Source organism: Orycteropus afer, unplaced genomic scaffold (genome assembly GCF_000298275.1).
Source record: "Orycteropus afer afer isolate SDZICR_OR568_19922 unplaced genomic scaffold, OryAfe1.0 scaffold00015, whole genome shotgun sequence".
NCBI lineage: Eukaryota > Metazoa > Chordata > Mammalia > Tubulidentata > Orycteropodidae > Orycteropus > Orycteropus afer.
In genome coordinates, this window is record NW_006921602.1 from 15035054 (window position 1) to 15054188 (window position 19135).

At 36.0% G+C, this 19135-nt stretch overlaps 1 protein-coding gene across 1 annotated transcript in view; it reads left to right on the forward strand.

The window, feature by feature from the left end:
• VPS13C (vacuolar protein sorting 13 homolog C) overlaps positions 1-19135 on the forward strand; it is a 252418-nt gene that overhangs the window by 74996 nt on the left and 158287 nt on the right. The window contains exons 17-23 of the mRNA XM_007958262.2: positions 1759-1888; positions 2881-2975; positions 12254-12396; positions 14270-14462; positions 15568-15682; positions 16577-16713; positions 17800-17923. Of these exons, the coding sequence (XP_007956453.1) occupies positions 1759-1888; positions 2881-2975; positions 12254-12396; positions 14270-14462; positions 15568-15682; positions 16577-16713; positions 17800-17923 (937 nt within the window). The remainder of the gene's footprint in view (positions 1-1758; positions 1889-2880; positions 2976-12253; positions 12397-14269; positions 14463-15567; positions 15683-16576; positions 16714-17799; positions 17924-19135) is intronic.

Genomic DNA, 19135 nt, shown 5'->3' on the forward strand with positions numbered 1-19135 from the left:
AGTAGGAGAGAAGGATAATAAACAAATACATAAATAAAAAATAAAGTAGGAATGAGTCTAGAAAGAAAGTGTCTAGGCTAGTCAATGATGATTATGGATGTTGCAGTTTTAAATAGGGTGGTGCTCAGGAAACTTTTGCCTAAGAAGGTAAGATTTGAGCAAAGAAGGTGAGGGAGTTACCCATGAAGACATCTGAGGGCAGAATGTACTAGGTAGAAGTAGTAGTAAGCTTAAAGGTTTTGGGGCAGAAGCATATCTGGCTCATTCAGGGAGCTAACTTGTATGGTGAGAGAAAGGGGATAATGGTGGTTAATAAACAGGGTAGGAGAAGACTGGGAGGGGGTCTTGATGCAACTGGGGAGGATGACAGATTGTGTCAGATCTTATAAGCCACTGAGTGCATTTTGGCTTTTACTTGGAATTTGGAAGCGTTGATGGATTTTGAGTAAGTGGTAATATGATGTGACTTAAGTTTTAAAACTCACTGTGGCTGCTATTTTGAAACCAGACTGTAAGGCAAAGTACAAGGGTGAAAACAGGGAAGCCAGTTAGGTTGTTGAGGTGAGAGATGGTAGCTTAACTGAGGTTAACTGCAGTGAATGTGATTAGAAAATGTCAGATTCTGGATATATTTGAAGGTTGAGCCAGTAATTTTAGATGATCAGATGTGGGTTGTAAGACAAGTCAGAGATATAAAATGAGTTTTGTTCCACATTTTCCTTCCACTTTATACAGGATCTCCAATTTTGATCCCTTTCTGAGTGGTTGGCCTTGGTAGCTAGGCACTATCTAGTTCTTCTGGTCTTAGGATCATGTAAGTTGAAGTTTTCATAGTGCATTAGTCATTTGGATTGTTTCCATATATCTTTGAGTTTCTTCATTCTTCTTTGCTCTGGACCAGGAGAGAGCACTTAGATGTAGAACAGTACTTTTGTATAGCATGTTCTGCCCGTTGAGCTTGATGTCCCCCATGACCATGGTCCCCATTCCATAGGCCCAGTAACCCACTTCCTCGAAGTACTTATTTGTGGCTCAGACGTTATCCTAACTTTGCCTCCTGTTATGTTTAAACTGCATAAGGACATTTTTAAAGCACATACATATACATATGTAGGAATATCATCTGCCAAACCTATGTATGGTCATGGATATATTCCCATTTGCCTATCCATACCTGATCTTCTTGCCTGTCTGCCTATGTATCTGCCTGTAGATTAGTGTTAGATATTACTGATAATGCAGTATTATGTAGACAGTAGTATTGTCTGTACCTCTTATGTATCTCTCCATGTTGGCCTTTTCCTTAGTGATAAGGTATCGGTCATACTCTTTTGTTATATTGCTTTTCTCTTAACCCATATCAAACCTGTCTCTTAATAATCCATCTATTTGTGTGATTTTATTTTTAACTTAAGTCTCATCCATTTTGAAAATATCCTGATAAACAATGAAATAAACTGATATTGTTTTATCTTTTTTATATGGCTATCCAGTTATTCCCAATGCTGGAATATTTAAAGTTCAGCTCTTTTTCACTGTTCTGATATGGCCCTGTACTAACTTCAAAAGGATATTTAATAGAAAATAGCAGGCTGATAAAAAGTTCACATGGAAGAGAAAAATGTGTAATATAGTGCCACCTCCAGAATATTTTTGTAGTGATAAAAAATTAACCATTTCTTTTACCTAACTACGCCTAACCAAAAAGAAGAAGCTATTTATCCTTTTATTACATTTTTTAAAATTTTATTTTTTTAGGTGATTAGATCTGGGCAAAAATTAAGGAAAAAATCTACTGACACAGGCGAGAAACGTGGAGGCTGGTTTAGTGGGTTTTGGGGTAAGAAGGAATCTAAGAAAAAAGATGAAGAATCTTTGATTCCTGAAAGTAAGTTTCAAGTCAAATAATTCGTTGTACACTGATAAGAAGAAAGACCATATAAATGATATCTTGGTCAGTTAATTGGATTTCGTTTTAGAATACTTTTGAAATAGAAATTTTATATATTGCATAGCTCAATGTGGTAGCTAAATGAAATATAAAACCCTACAAATTTATTTCACAGCCAAATGCCTTAGGTACTGTGCCACCAGAGCTCCTAACATACACATTGTTGTTATTGTTATTTGCCGTTGAGTTGGACCCGACTCATAGCGACCCCTCCTTGGGTTTCCGAGGCAGTATCACTATGGAGGTAGATAGCCCAAACTTCCTTCCAACGAGTGGCTGGTGGGTTTGAACCACCAGCCTTTCTGGTCAGCAGTCAAGTGCCTTAGGCACTACACTACCAGAGCTCCTAACAAACACATTAGGCGGGAGTATTTCTCTGTTTATTTAACTAAAATAGAACTTTGATGTTGTTGAGAATAATTACTTGTGTCTCAACATTTAGCATTCCTTACTGTTACCTGTTACATGGATATTTAATTATAAGTTATACATAAGTATTTTAAATGCTTCAAAAAAAAAAAAAAACCCAAACACACTGCCATTGGATTGATTCCGACTTACAGTGACCCCCTTTGGGTTTCTGAGGCGGTAATCTTTACAAAAGTAGATTGCCCAGTGTTCCTTTCACAGAGTGGCTGGTGTGTTTAGACCACCAACCTTCTAGTTAGCTGTCAGATGCCTTACGCACTATGCCTAAAATCCTTATATGATACTGAATGTCCTTAATAGTGTCTCTTTGCCTTTTCTCACCAAGCAAATACAGTATGTTTGTTTTAACTAGTCAAAGTAGTATATTAGCAGTAGATTACTTTTGCTTTGGCATTTGTAGCTACTGATTTTAGGATATGTTAATTTTGTGTGACTTTTAGTTTGTATCTGTTAAACTGAAGCAATTCATTACTCAAAATATTTTTGTCTTTTTTTCATAGCTATTGATGACCTTATGACTCCAGAAGAAAAAGCCAAGCTCTTCACTGCTATTGGTTATAGTGAGAGCACCCACAACTTGACCTTACCCAAGCAGGTAATTATTTAGAAGAACTAAGAAGTATTTTGTTCCATTTTATTTTATTATCTTGAATTGAGTTGAACAAATTGTTGGTTAAGTAACTATAATTAAAAATAGTTACTTATTTCTATTTCACTTAATATACTACTTGTTAAATGTTTTTTGCCACATTTTACCAGTTAAAATGTTTATTTTTAATGTTGTTTTATTTATTGATCTTTTCCTTTATGATTGGTACTTTTTTATGCCTTGTTTAAAAAATCTTCCCTCACTATAAGGTTATGAAAATACTCTCTTTCCAGAGGCTTTATATTATTTCACTTTTCACACTTAGATCCTTACATTGGAATTGATGTATTACATTTGATGTGAAATCAGGTTTTAGGTTTATTTTTGACTTAGCTTGAATTATTGAAAAGCCTCTCCTTTCCCCGTTGCTCTCCAGTTACCCTTTTATCATCAGTGTTCATATATTTGTGGAATTCATTTTCTTACATTGGCTTTTTGTCTGTCCCTGTAGCATATTGTCTTAGACACTGTAACTTTGTAAGCTATCCTGGTATTTAGCTGTATAAGTCTTCCAACTCCCTTCTTTAACATTGTCTTATCAATTCTTGACCCTTTGCAGTTCTATTTAAATTTTAGAATTAGTTTACATGACTTTGATTAGGATTTTGTTGAATCTATAAACCAATTTGGGGAGAGTTGGCATCTTTATAATAATCTTCTAATCCATAAATATAGTAAGTGCCTCCATTTATCCTTTCTTTAATTTCTCTCAATAATGTTTTGTAGTTTTCTGGGTAGAAGTTGAACATGTTTTACTGGATTTGTTATAAATGGCATCTGTAAAAGTTTTTTCAGGTATAATTTACATGTAATGTACAGATCTTAAGGTTCATTTTGATGAATTTGAACAGTTAAATACATCTGTATCATGCCAACCCAAAACAATAGAAAACATTTCCATCCCATAGAAAGTTTCCTTGTGACTTTTTCCAGTTGTTTTTCTGTTGTTGCCTTCCAAAAGCAATCATTTTATGATTTATGTCACTATAGACTACTTTTTCCTGTTCATATATTTTTGTTTTTAGCTTCTTATTCTCAGTGTAATAATTTTGATATTCATCCATGTATCAGTGATTGTTCATTTTTATTGATGAGTAGTATTCCACTGTTTGAGTATACAACAATTTATTAACTATTCTCCTGTTGATAAATATCTTTCATTGTTTCAAGTTTGGTTATTAGGAGTAAGGCTGCTATGAACATTCTTGTACAAGTCTTTTGTGGACATATGCTTTGATTTCTTTGGGTAAATACCTGGGAGTGGAAGTGCTGCATTATTGGGTAGATGTATGTATAACTTTTTAAGACACTGGCAAACAATTCCCCAAAAATATTGTAATATTTTCTACTCCCATTAGTAATTCCAGTTGTTCCACATTCTTGCCACATTTGGTGTTGTTAGACTTTTTAATTTTAGCCATTTTACGGGAAATGATACGCCAGTCCACTAGAGTTTTCATTTGCATTTTCCTCATGACTAATGATGTTGACCACCACTCATTTGTCAGTTTGTCCTACTGTGGTAGCTTGTGTGTTGATACGATGCTAGAAGCTTTGCCATTGGTGTTTCAAATAGCAGCAGGGTCACCCATCATGGACAGTTTTCAGTGGAATTTTAAGACTTAAGACAGACTAGGAGGAAGGGCCTGTGATCTATTTCTAAAAAAAGTTGGCCGGTGAAAATAGTTTGAAAAGCAGTGGAAGATTATCTGTGCTGGGAGATGAGCCCCTCAGAAGACACTCAAAGTATGACTGGGGAAGGGTTGCCTCCTCAAAGTAGAGTTGACCATAGCGATGTAGACAGCATAAATCTTTTGGAATGTTCATTTACTGATGTAGCATGACTCAAAATGAGAAGAAACATCTGTTAACAATAGGAATGTGCAGTGTACAAAGTATAACTTCAGGAAAACTGGAAGTCATCAAAAATGATATGCAATGCATAATAAAGATTAATATCCTAGGCATTAGTGAACTGAAAGGGACTGGTATTGGCCATTTTGAGTTGGACAAATTGAATGTCGTCTCTTTCATTGTCAAAAAGAACATTTCAAGATCTATCCTGGAGTATAGCACTGTCAGTGATATGATAATATCCATACTCTACAAGAAAGACCAATTAATATGACTAATATTTGAATTTATGCATCAACCATTAATGACAAAGATGAAGAAATTGAAGATTTTTACCAACTTTGGCACTCTGAAATTGATCAGACTTGCAATCAAGATGCATTAATAGTTACTGGTGATTGGAATGCAAAAGTTGGAAACAAAGAAGGATCTGCAGTTAAAAAAAAAAGGATATTGGTGATAAAATGATGCTGGAGATTATGTGATAGAATTTTGCAAGACCAACAAATTATTCATTGTAAATATTTTTTTTCAGCAACATAAGTGGTCACATGGACCTTGATGGATGGAATACACAGGAATCAAATTGACTACATCTGTGGAAAGAGATAATGGAGAAGCTGAATATTGTCAGTCAAAAGGCCATGGGCCAACTGTGGAACAGACCAATTGCTCATACGTAAGGTTAAGTTGAGCCTAAAGAAAATGAAGACAAGTCCATGAGAGTCAAAGCATGACTTTGAGCATAGCCCATATGAATTTAGAGACCATGTGAAGAGTAGATTAGATACATTGACCACAGATGACTAAAGACCTGACACGTTGTGGGCTGATGTCAAGGACATCGTACAGGAAGAAAGCAGAAAGTCATTAAAAAGAAAGGAAAGAAAGAAATACCAAAATGGATATCAGAAGAGAATCTGAAACTTGCTCTTGAATGTAGAGTAGCTAAGAAAGAAATGATGAAGTAAAGGAAATGAACATAAGATTTCAAAGGACAGTTCAGAAGACAAAGTAAGTATTATAATGAAATGTGCAAAAACCTGGAATTAGAAAATGAAAACAGAATAACATACTGGACATCTCTCAAGCTGAAAGAACTGAAGGAAAAAAAATCAAGCCTTGAGTTGCAGTATTGAAGGGTTCTGTGGGCAAAATATGGAATGATGCAGTAAGTGTGAAAAAAAGATGAAAGGAACACGTAGTTACTGCTGCAAAAAGAATTGGCTGATGTTCAGGAATTTCTGGAGGTATTATCTGATCAAGAACCAGTGGTACTGAAGGAAACAATACAAACTGCATTGAAGGCGTTGGAGAAAAACGTCTCCAGGAATTAAGGGGAATATCAATTGAGATGTTTGAAGAATCACCTTCAGTGCTGCATGTTATCCCTTATCTATGCTAAGAAATTTGGAAGACAGCTACCTGGCCAACCAACTGGAAGAGATCCATATTTGTGCCCATTCCAAAGAAAAGTGATCCAAGAGAATGTGGAAATTTTGCAGTGCCTAAGGCATTTGACTGGTAGCATGGTGCCTAAGGCACTTGACTGCTAACCAGAAGGCTGGTGGTTCAAACCCACCAGCCACTCCTTGGGAGGAAGGTTGGGCAATCTACTTCCATAGTGATACTGCCTCGGAAACCCAAGGAGGGGTCACTATGAGTCGGGTTTGACCCTAAGGTACAGAACAACAACAACAAGGTATTTGACTACTAATCAGAAGGCTGGTGGTTCACACCCACCAGTCACTCTGCAGACGGAAGACTGGGCAACCTACTTCCATAAAATCTTACTGCCTTCCAAACCCAAAGGGAATTGCTATGAGTCAGAATTGACTCTCTAGCAGCAGGTTTTTTGGTTTTTTTTTTTTTTTGCTTTATTGTTATTATCACATGCCAAGTAAAATTTTGCTGAAGGTAACTGAAAAATGCTTAGAGCAGCAGTACATTGACTGGGAACTACCAGAAATTCAAGCTGGATTCAGGACAGGATGTGGAGCAAGGGATATCAATTTTGATGTCAGGTGGATCTTGGCTGAAAGCAGAGAATACCAGAAAGATGTTTGCTTGTGTTTTATTGACTATGGATAGGCATTCGACTGTGTGGGTCATAACAAATTATGGATAATATTGGGAAGAATGGAAATTACAGAATGCTTAACCGTGCTCGTGAGGAACCTGTACCTAGACCAGGTGGCTATCATTTGAACATAACAAGGAGATGCCACATGGTTTAAAATCAGGAAGGGTGTGGGTCAGGGTTGTATACTTTCACCATACTTATTCAGTCTGTATGATGAGCAAATAATCCAAGAGACTGGACTATATGAAGAAGAATGTGACATCAGGATTGTAGGAAGACTCATTAACAACCTGCAATGTGCAGATGACACAACCTTGCTTGCTGAAAGCGAAGAGGACTTGAAGCATTTACTGATGAAGATTAAAGACTACAGTCTGCAGTATGTATTACACCTCAACATAAAATGAAATCCTCACAACTGTACCAATGGAGAAAAGATTAAAGTTGTCAAAGATTTCGTTTTACTTGGATCCACAGTTGGCAGCCGTGAAAGCAGTGGTCAAGAAATCAGACACTTTATTGAACTGGCCAAATGTGCTGCAAAAGACCTCTTTAAAGTGTTAAGAGACAAAGATGTCTCTTTGAAGACTAAGGTGCCCCTAACCCAAGCATGGTATTTTTCAATCACCTCATATGCATGAGAAAGCTGGACAGTAGATAAGGAAGATGAAGAAGAGTAGATGCTTTTGAATTGTGGTGTTGGTGAAGAATACTGAAAACACCATGGACTGACAAGAGAATGAACAAATCTGTCTTGGAAGAAGTGCAGCCAGAATGGTCCTTGGAAGCGAGAACGGCCGGAATTCATCTCACCTCCTTTGGTCACATTGTCAGAAGGGACCATTACCTGGAGAAAGATACCACTCTTGGTAAAAGTGGAGGGTCAGCAAAAAAGAGGAAGACCCTCAATGAGATGGATTGACACAGTGGCTACAGTGATGGGCTTGGGTATATCAAAGATTGTGAGGATGGCACATGAGTAGCCATTCTTTTGTTCTTTTGTACATAGGGTCACTACGAGTTGGAGCCAACTTGATGGCACCTGAAAACAACAAAATGCATGTGAAAGGTATACAAATGAAAGATGCATTTGAATTTTGGTGTTGGGGAAGGATATTGAATATAGCATGGACTGCCAGAAGAATGAACAACCCTATCTTGGAAAAATACGGCCAGAATGCTCCTTAGAAGGATGACGAGACTTTGTCTTGCTTACATTGGTCATATTATCAGGAGGAACCAATCTCTGGAGAAGGATATCGTGGTTGGTAAAGTAGAAGGTCAGCAAAAAAGAGGATGACCCTCAAAGAGGTGGATTGACACAGTGCTGGCAACAATGGGCCGAAACAGCAACCAGTGCTTGTGAGAATGGTGCAGGACTGGGCAACATTTTTTACTATTATACATAAGTTTAATATGATTCTTAACCAACCAACTTAATGGCACCTATAACAACATATCTAAATACAAATAATAAGTAAATAAATTCACACATGTATATATGTATGTATGTATATATGTGTATATGTATATATATCTCTCATAATTTTCTCAATCTGTAGATTTTTAATTTTTTAGTGTTTTTTTTAATTAGAAAAAAATGTTAAATTTTGATGAGTTCTGTCAATTTTTTTTTAATGTTTAGTGCTTATGTGACCTGTTCCAAAAACTTTTGCCTATGTCAAAATCACAAAGATATTCTTTTATATTTTCTTTTAATTTCTAGAAGAACTGCAATTTTCAGTTTAGGTCTAGTATCTGTATTGAATTAATTTTTGCATATGGAGTGATGTAGTGTTCAAGGTTTTTTTCTTTTTTTTCCATAAGAATATTTGAGCACCATTTGTTAAGAGATTTGTTTTTCTCCCTTGTTTAATTGACTTGCCCCCTTGTTTGAAAATTAATTCATTCTGTATAAGTGAGTGTTATTTTTTTGAGTCTTCATCTGTTTCATTGAATTATCTATTCTTACTTTGATCCTTTCACCTTGATTATTACAGCTTTATAAAGGTCTTGAAGTCACAATTTGGACTTAACTTTTAAAGAGTGTTTTGACTGTTTTAGATCCTTTGCACTTACATAAAATTTCAGAATCATCTGACGAATATTTTCAAAATGGCTGTGGGAATTTTGGTATAGATTACACTGAATCTTTATTTTTGAGAGAATGGTAGTTTTAGCAATTCAGAATGGTCTAATAACTTAATTCCTTTCTGATTTTCTGACCATCTATCATTATTTTCATTCCTGAAGCATGTCCTTTATTAGTTTCATTTATGCTTATCTGCTGGTGAGAAATTCTCTTAATTTTTTCTTTTCTAATGTCTTAACTTTGTCTTTTTTCTTGAGGGAGATTTTTTTCAGTATAAAGAGTTTTAGATTGTTAATTAGTTTTGCTCAGATTTTTGAAGATATTCCATTTTTGTTTGACCTACATTCTGTCTGTGTTCAGCTGTTAACTTTATTATGTGACTTTGAAGGTAATTTCCACCACCTCTATTCTTTTTCTATTTTTAATATTTTCTTTGTAAGTTTTCAGTAGTATCACTATCATGTGTTAAGGTGTGGATTTGTTTTGTTTATACCATTTTGACTTCTTTGAGCATCTTTAGGTCTCATCAGTTTGAGAAAAATTATCAGCCATTATTACTTTAAATTTTGTTTCTGCCTCATTTTCTTACCCTTCTTTTTTGGAGACTTCTAATATGTATAGATAGTTGAACTTTTTCATCCTATCTCATGTTTCTTTTGTTCTCTGCTCTGTATTACCAAGTCTTTTTTCCTACTCATTTTTCATTTTGTATATTTTCCTCTGATTTATATTTCAATTAACTAACTCTCTAAATCCGAAGGCTGATGGTTCAAACCCACCAGCCACTCCTCGGAAGGAAGGTTGGGCATTCCTACTTCTGTAGTGATACTGCCTTGGAAACCCCTCATTGGGTGGCTATGAGTCGGGGCCGACTCGATGGCAAATAACAACAACAACAACTCTCTAATATTTTCTGTTTTACTATTAAACCTCTTTGTTTTGGTATTAATTTGTTTTTGTATTACAAGTTCTAGAATTTCATTTCATTCTTTTTTATTCTTTCCAGTAAAGCCAATTTTCTCTTTTATCTGCTTGAAATTTATAAGCATATAATATTTTTAAAATTTGTGTTTAATAGTGTCTGGAGTACCTGTGATTTTGCTTCTGTTTTGTTTTTTATGCTGGTTTTTATTCTAATTTGCCTCGAATCCCCATGATCCTGGTATTTATGTATGTTTAAGTGCATATGCACAGGGTGCACATTGTTTTTACAACATATGGAAGTTTTCTATTTTTAGACACATAGGAAATAACTTGTTTCTGAGGAGGTGGATGTTTTACTACAGAAAGATACTTTATTTTCATTTTCAAGTTGTTTGTGCCACTAGTACTCACCAGATTGATCTTATTTTAAGGACTGATAGAATTTGAAGTTATGGTATACAGTATTGGAGTCTGCCTATTTCAAGTTCCCCTTTACTCCTATGATATAGCCCTTTGGGATCCCAACAAAAAATGTGGGGAATTTATCATGCTGCTACTCTTTGATGGGACCTGTTAAAAAATTCCAGTCCTGCTAGCCTAATTTCATAGCTGTTAGGCTCCATCCCACTGCCATTGAGTAGATTCCAACACATAGCAAGCCCCATGGAATTTTCAAGGCTATCCATCTTTTTGTTTTGTTTAATTGTGATTTTGGAGGAAGTTTACAGAGAAAATTCGTTTTCCATACAGCAGGTCATACATATTTTGTTTTATGACATTGATTGCAATCCCCACGATGTAACAGTTCTCTTCTCACTTCCTCCCTATAGTTACCTTTTCTCTGTGTCTTCCTTTCCTATGCATTCCTGCCTTCTGAGGTATCTCCCTGTGCAAATATTGCCCTTCTTCTTATCTCCCATGCGTGATGGTTCTACAGAATGTACCTGGTTGGTGTAAATGTTCACCTTACATGCATGTCTGTTGTTTGGCTGAAAGCCATGGGAGTGAGTTCAATTTCTACCTGAACTGCTACTAGGGGCCCTAGTCTTGGAGGTTTCACCTTCTCTGTCAGACCAGTAAGCCTGGTCTTTCTTATTATTTTTGAGTTTTTTCCAGATTCCTCTGCCACTCTATCCAGGATCTCCTGCACTGATTCCTTTCCAAGTGGTTGACTGGTAGCCAGGCACCATTTAGATCTTTTGGTCTCATGATTAAATAGGCTGAGTTCACATGGTACACTAGTCCCTTGGATTAATTGTTTCCATGAGTCTTTGGTTTTCTTCATTTTTCTTTGCTTTTTCTCATTTTTCTTTGCTTCAGATGTGGAAAGACCAGTTACTGTATCTAGATGGCCACTTGCAAGCTTTTAAGACCCTAGTTGCTACTCATGACAGTAGGATGTAGAACAATGTTTTGTGTAGTATGTTATGCCAGATGAGCTTGATATCCCCCATGACTGTGGTCCTGATCCCATAGGTCCAACAACTCTTTCCCACAGGGTAGATAGGATAGCTGTGGCTAAGAAGTTATAATTTTGCCCCCTGCTCTGTTTATATGGACATTCTTATAGCACATACAAATACATATGTAGAAATATCATCTGCCATCCTTATATATGGTCATAGGTATATTCCCTTTTGCCTAGAAATACCTGATCATTCAAGAGCTACAAATCTTTAAGGAAGCAGATTGCCTCATCTTTCTCTTACAACTGGCTGATGAGTTCCAACCACTAACCTTTTGCTTAGCAGCCCAGTGCCTTAACCACAGCACCTCCAGCTGCCCCTCTGTAAGGGAACTAACTCCCAAATCCCAGGTCATCTCCCTGTCCTCACCTTATCTCCAATTTTGACCCAACAATTTTTGGGTCAGACTTTTTTCCTAGTATCTTGTTAATTACCCCAAGCCATCAAGTAAATGTTCTTTATATTTTATCCAGATTTTCTTCCTTTAGCCTGACAACTGATCTGAATTAATTAGTTTGCTTTAGTGAAAGCTGAATTTTGTCTTTATGCCACAAGCGATTTTGTTAATGCCTCACTGTTAGTGACTTTAAAACTAAAAAATATGAATTTTCAATCTTTTGTAAATGTCATATTTGTGCCTGCAACTTTTTATTAAATTTTCTAATGTTTATTTAAAATAAATACATTGATGCCTGAACCTACCATGCTATTAGATTACTTTATCATTCAAACAGTTTAGTAAGAAATAATCATTTAATAAAGTAGTAATTAACTCTAACAATTTTTTTCCTTTCTTTCTGTGTAGTATGTTGCCCATATAATGACACTAAAGTTACTGAGCACCTCTGTTACAATAAGAGAAAAAGAAAATGTTCCAGAAATACTAAAAATTCAGATAATTGGCTTAGGAACGCAAGTATCTCAGCGACCAGGAGCACAAGCGCTTAGGTTAGTATTTAAAAACTTACTATATTAATTTTTATTTCTAGTCATGATTTTAGGCCAAAAAATATAGAATGTTACTCATTATTTAAAAATGTAAGGAGCTCTGGTGGTATAGTGCCTAAGGCACTTGACTGCTAACCAGAAGGCTGGCGGTTCAAACCCACCAGCCACTCCTCAGAAGGAAGATTGGGCAGTCCTACTTCTGTAGTGATACTGCCTTGGAAACCCAAGGAGGGATCGCTATGAGTTGGGGCCGACTTCATGGCACATAACAACAACAACATTTAAAAATCTCGTACAATATGGATGAAACTTGTAAACATTACATTGAATGAAGTAAATCAGATGCAGAAGGACAAGTATTGCATGATCCCATTTATATGAAATATCTAGTGCCTAAGGCATTTGACTGCTAACCAGAAGGCTGGTGGTTCAAACCCACCAGCCACTCCTTGGAAGGAAGGTTGGACAATCTGCTTCCGTAGTGATACTGCTTCAGAAACCCAAGGAGGGGTCGCTATGAGTCAGATCTGACTCGAAGGCAGTGTGTTTAGTGTTTTTGAGAATAAGCAAAGGCATAGACACAGAAGTTTGTTGTGATTATCACAGGCTAAAGGCAAGGAAGAACGGGAGTTATAACTGAAGAAGCAGTAAGTTTCTGTTTAAGGTGATTAAAAACCTTTGGAAATGAATAGTGGTGATGATTGCACAATATGGTGAATATAATTAATGTTGCTGAATTGTACACTTGAAAATGGTTTAAAAGACACACTTTCTTGTGTGTGTTTTACCTAATTATTAATAGTTTTTCTAGAATTTCTTTCATCTTCTATATGCCAAGATCATCTTTTTTATATTTGCTTTTGTTTTGTTATGGAACTTTGAGAGGAACTCATTATTTGTTCCACCTTCTCTTCATTCTTTAACAAATATTTATTGGATGCTGTTTAATGTATAGGCTTGATACTATGAAATCTATACATAAATACATTAAACTTCTGCTTTCAAGACGTTTATACTGTGGTTGATAAAGTAAATATACAATATGTTAACTCAAGAAGTGTATAACATTTTAGAAGGAGCCCTGGTGGTGCAACAACTGCTAACTGGAAAGTTGGCAGTTTGAACCCACCTAGTGGCTCCACAGGAGAAAGACTTGGTGATCTGTTCTCATAAAGATTACAACCTAGAAAGCCCTGTGGGCAGTTCTACTCTGCCATATGGTGTGACAGCAAGTCAGGATCGACTTGACAGGCACCTGAAAATAACAACAACATCGGTGTAACATAGTAGCTCATAGATGTAAATCTTTATGGAAGCAGACTGCCTCATCTTTCTCCTGTGGAGCAGCTGGTGGGTTTGAACTACAGACCTTTTGGTTAGCAGTCCAGTGCTTTGACCATAGTTCACCAGAGCTCTATTCGTAGATGAGAAGTGCTGTAGCATTAAATACCTTACAGTTAATGCTGCACAAGCTCAGTTATGGAGGATACTAATTTGGGCTAGGAGAACTGAAGTTTAGGCTAGTTGTTGAAGAATGGAAAAGCTGGGATGTGGTAGGAGGGTGTTAAGATGACATGGAGATAGGGAAATGAGTCCCATGAGTAAAGTACAGATGAATTCATGTAACAGTGATTGGAATGTCTATAGCATTCTGGAGTCAGATATAGTGGGTTTTTTAAGTAGATGAGGAAGAGTTAATAAAATGAAACAAATAAAAAACAATTATGAGGATAATTGAATCCAGAGCTAAGGTGTTTGTACTTCAGCCTTGGGTAATGGGCGTAATTCTGGATCTCAAAGTTTTTAAAGAAAAATTTGCATTTTAGCTTATTACATTTCAAAGGATCTTGTAACTGTTTTTTCTTTACTGTAGGGTAGAAGCAAAATTAGAACACTGGTATATAACAGGTCTGAGACAGCAAAATATTATACCATCACTTGTGGCTTCAATTGGTGATACTGCATCATCTTTGCTTAAAATTGAGTTTGAAACCAATCCAGAGAATAGTCCTGCTGACCAGACTCTGGTTGTTCAGTCTCAGCCTGTGGAAGTCATCTATGATGCTGTAAGTAGAAATAGAAGGTAGATACTTATTAAAGCCATCTTATAATTCTGAAGTATGGTCTTTTATTTTTCCTCTTTCACATTTAACATTTATTTACTTAGCAGCTAGTTTACAATAGGTTTTTCTTGTTTCAAAAGCAGTAGATGTTTAGCAGTTAATTTTGAATTTTAATATGCTATGGACTTTTTTATACCACAGAGTTTATTTTTCCATGCTTATTTTAGATTGGGAAAAAAACAACAACAACAACAACAACAAACCCAGTTATCCTGTAAAAACTATCAGTTTTTATTGTCCTGCTCTCAGATAGTCTTAAAGTAACTTCCTACTCCAGTTCCTTTTTGCTTATTCTTCCTTTCTCTTCAGTGTTTGGAGTTAATTAAAAAAACTTTAGGAATAATGAAAAGAACTTTAAATTCTCTTCTTGTGGTAAAAAAAATAAATAAATTGACATTTAGATATTTTGAACATGGGGGTTCAGGTTCTGTATCTGTGGCTTCACCTTCAGGCTGTCTTAACTCTCATCTCAAGCTAGCCATCAGGGTGGCCTTGATCTATTTCTCATTGTGTCACTTGTCACTTGTAGATTGGCCCTACCCTGTTCCAGTGATCCCTGACTTATTTTCAGTTTACAATATATGGGTGGATTCAGGGTATGGGTGGGAGGCAGTATATAAAGACTTCAGAATTAGTTGTATTCTCTGATTTTCTTAAGGTCGAGGCTTGGAGATAGGTAAATTGCTGAAGAGCTTTCCTCCTATTCCCTTTCTAAAGTTCAAAGTGTTGGGGAATCTAATTGCAGTGTAGAGAAGTGGAGTTTCACCCTCAGACTAATTGGAAGCAAAAGCTAGAACTAATGTCTGTTCATTGCTGTATTATCATGACTCTATAGAACATACTTCTGGTCACCCTAGTAATACGGACACATTTGTACCTCTTCAGTAAGCTTACTTGGGCTATTCCTTTTTCCAAGTTTTCTTTCATGGTGCAGGGTAATATTTCTTCAGGTCAAAACTATATTATTTAGAATTGAGGTATAACCTTAAAATATATAATATAGAAAGTACAGTATATATCTTGGCTATACTTTAAAATTCCTTTACAGAAAACCATTAATGCAGTGGTTGAATTCTTTCAATCAAACAAGGGGTTAGATCTTGAGCAAATAACGTCAGCTACGTTGATGAAACTGGAAGAAATTAAAGAGAGAACAGCTACAGGTAAGGAATTAAAATGTTTACATAAGCATCAACCAAACTAAAACCAAACCCTATAGCTGTTGAGTCACTTCTGACTCAGAGAGACCCTGTAGAGTAGAATAAAATTGTCCATAGGTTTCCAAGGCTGTAAATCGTTAAAAGTTAGATTGCCACATCTTTCTCCCACAGGGTGGCTGGTGAGTTGTACCCTTCTGGTCTTTTGGTTAGCCACCAAGCATTTTAACCATTTCACCATCAGGGCTCTAGAGCATCAGCCAGACTCTCAAAATTTTGCCTGTTTGAATGTCAACATTGTATTTAAGATACTGCAGGTTGATCTTTTTCTTTATTTTAAATTCTGACTGTATTATAAGTGGAGTTGAATTGTGTGTATATGGCTTACCCAAAGTCTAACATACTTGCTAGGCTGGGTGAAGAAGCGTGGAGCATAGATTATTCTTCCTGACATTCCATTCGGTGAGCCTGTGCCTTAGAGTAAATTTGAGATGGAAAACATTGCTCTGTCTCTGTTTTTGAGAAACTGTTCACCATATGGTGTGTGAAACTAATTTTAGAAATACATATATTCATGCAACATGGCCTCTAAACTCAAGCAACTGCTTTTATCTGGTTACTTAATCAAAGAAATAATTCTTCCACCTCTGGATAAAATATTAGCTGTGTTGTATTTACTGTACTGTATCATGATATGATTGTTTCCCGAAAGAATTTTTAAGGATAATTTTGACCATATATAACTCATCTTGCATGCTAGATTGAGAATCTAATCTGTGAGAAGAACTGAGACTCCTCCATAATATTTTTCAAGTGGTATTTTCATTCTTGTGGTCAGTAATTTAATTGCATATTTCAACTTGACCATCTAATCTTTCACTATTTCTTTACCTCTTTTAGGACTCACACATATAATTGAAACTCGAAAAGTCCTTGATTTAAGGATAAATCTGAAGCCTTCTTATCTGATAGTTCCACAGACAGGTTTTTATCATGAAAACTCAACTCTTCTCATTTTAGATTTTGGTACCTTTCAGGTAGGTATATACACATTTCTGTCTGCCCATCTTTGTGTAGCTTGATAGCCAAGTATCTGGTAGTTTGATGCTTGCCCCTCAGAGTTCACTTACACTAAACCTTGGCTTATTTCTTCTTAGTTTGTTGCCAAGCCTAACTTAGAATGGCAGCAGACTTGTATTTGATTAGGCAGATCTGCTGCAGAAAACTTCTTTAAAGTGTTAAAAAACAAAGTTGTCACTTTGAGGACTAAGGTCCATCTGACCCAAGCTATAGTATTTTCATTTACCTCATATGCGTGTGAAAGTTGGACAATGAATAAGGAAGACCGTAGAATTAATGCCTTTGAATTATGGTGATGGGGAAGAATATGGAGTATACCATGGACTGCCAGAGGAAGGAATAAATCTGCCTCAGAAGAAGTATAGCCAGAATATTCTTTAGAAATGAGCATAGTGAGACTTCATCTCATGTACTTTGGGTGTGTTATCCTGAAGACCAGTCCCTGGAGAAGGACATCATGCTTGTAGAAGGTCATCCTGAAAGAGGAAGACCCTCAGTGAGATGGATTGACACAGTGCTACAACAGTGGGCTCAAACACAGCAATGATTGGGAGGCTGGCTCAGATTGGGCAGTGTTTTGTTCTGTTGTACACAGGGTGCTATGAGGCTGAGCTGACTGGATGGTACCTAACAAATAACAACATCAATTATTCTAGTGATGTTGTGGGGAAAAGAAGTCACAAAACTGTTATTCCGTGGTGAACTATTGAGGATGAATAGGAGAGCTAAGCCATAAATGGCAGTAACATCTGAGAAGCAAGAAGAGGAAGATAAGTTATTTGGGGCAGACTGTTGAGTAACTGATGTCCTGATTAGTGAAATGTGCTGTACATCTATGACTCAAATATAATAGAAGTGTATACTGAGTTACTATACACCTTATAAAATATATGCAAATAATTATCAGAAAATTAAGCAAAATGTAAAACTATTAAGGGCAGTGTATTCATTTTAGTTAGGCTTTACTAAGTACAGAATACAAATGAAATATGTTGACGTATGTATTTTTCTGTTGTGGAAGATGAAGTTTTTTCTCTGTGTAGCTCAATAGTAAAGATCTGGGTTTGCAGCAGACTGCCAGTTCATCTCTGGAAGAAATAATGGACAAGGCATATGACAAGTTTGATGTTGAAATAAAAAGTGTGCAACTACTTTTTGCAAGAGCAGGTAAACTATTGCTCAACTTTTGTGACCTAGAAATTATTTGCCATAGCTTTGGTAAATATATGTGTATGTGTGCATGTGTATTGGTCCTCACAATCATTTTGTATACATAATCCTGTTGGTCATTAAGAAACCAAACAGAAACCTATCAGTTGAAATCCATCACTTAGCTAGAAATAAAGATAAAGTTTTGTTTATTCATCTTAAAATACTTAGCACCATTTGAATCTAAGTTCAGTATCAGCCTGTCTTTTTGTAATGTGATTTTATAAAATTCCCAGAATGGAAAGTAGAAATTGCAGTTGGTTCAAGTTCCTCAAGTTCCTCTCCAGAGTCCATAGTCCAGTGCTTTTGGGTGTCTTGAGGTTGTTTTCCCTTGCTGCCTTTATTATTAAATATCTTACTGTATTAGTCTAGTCTTTATTTCAGAAGTATTACCATTACTTTTGTAGATATTAAAGTATAGGCATAATTTTAAACCCTTAAATGTAATTAATGATTTTCCAAAAGCTTTGGTGTTTTCTACTGTTTAAGTAAAGATTTCTGGTTTTCTGTGCTTCTTTAGTTGCTAGAAGCAGTAACTATTAATTAAACATTTGTTGAGTCTGTCACGTTGTGGTAGGTCACTGGAGGAAAGGACAGACATAGTCTTTAACCATAGGGGTTATAGTCTTGTAGGAGTGATGAGGTATACTAACATGTAAATATGGACTTCTAGTCTCATGTATAACATTTAATGCTTTACTTAGTTTTGATATGTTTTTAAAAACCAAAGCCACTGCCATTGAATCAATTCCAACTCATAGTTAACCTTTAGGACAGAGTAGAACTGTCTCATAGGGTTGCCAAGGCTGTAAATCTTTACAGAACAGACTGCGTCATCTTTCTCCTGTGGAGCAGCTGGTGAGTTGTAACTGCGAACCTTTTGGTTAGCAGCCTGAATGCCTTCACCACTATCTCTCTAGAGCTTCTCTTGAACTATTATAAGCCCATTGATTCTTTGAAGGGAAGTACTCATATAGATGATTAAAACTGCCTTTTGTTTTTATATAATTAAGAATTAAAAGTGATAAAAGATGTTCAGTTATTACCATCAATAAAGATCTGTGTAAGACTCTGTCAGCCAGTAGGAAGTCCATCTGTGGAATCTTCTTAATTGAAGGGAAAGTGATTACCATAGTTCTGTCATACAGTCTTTTTTTTTTTTTTTTTTCT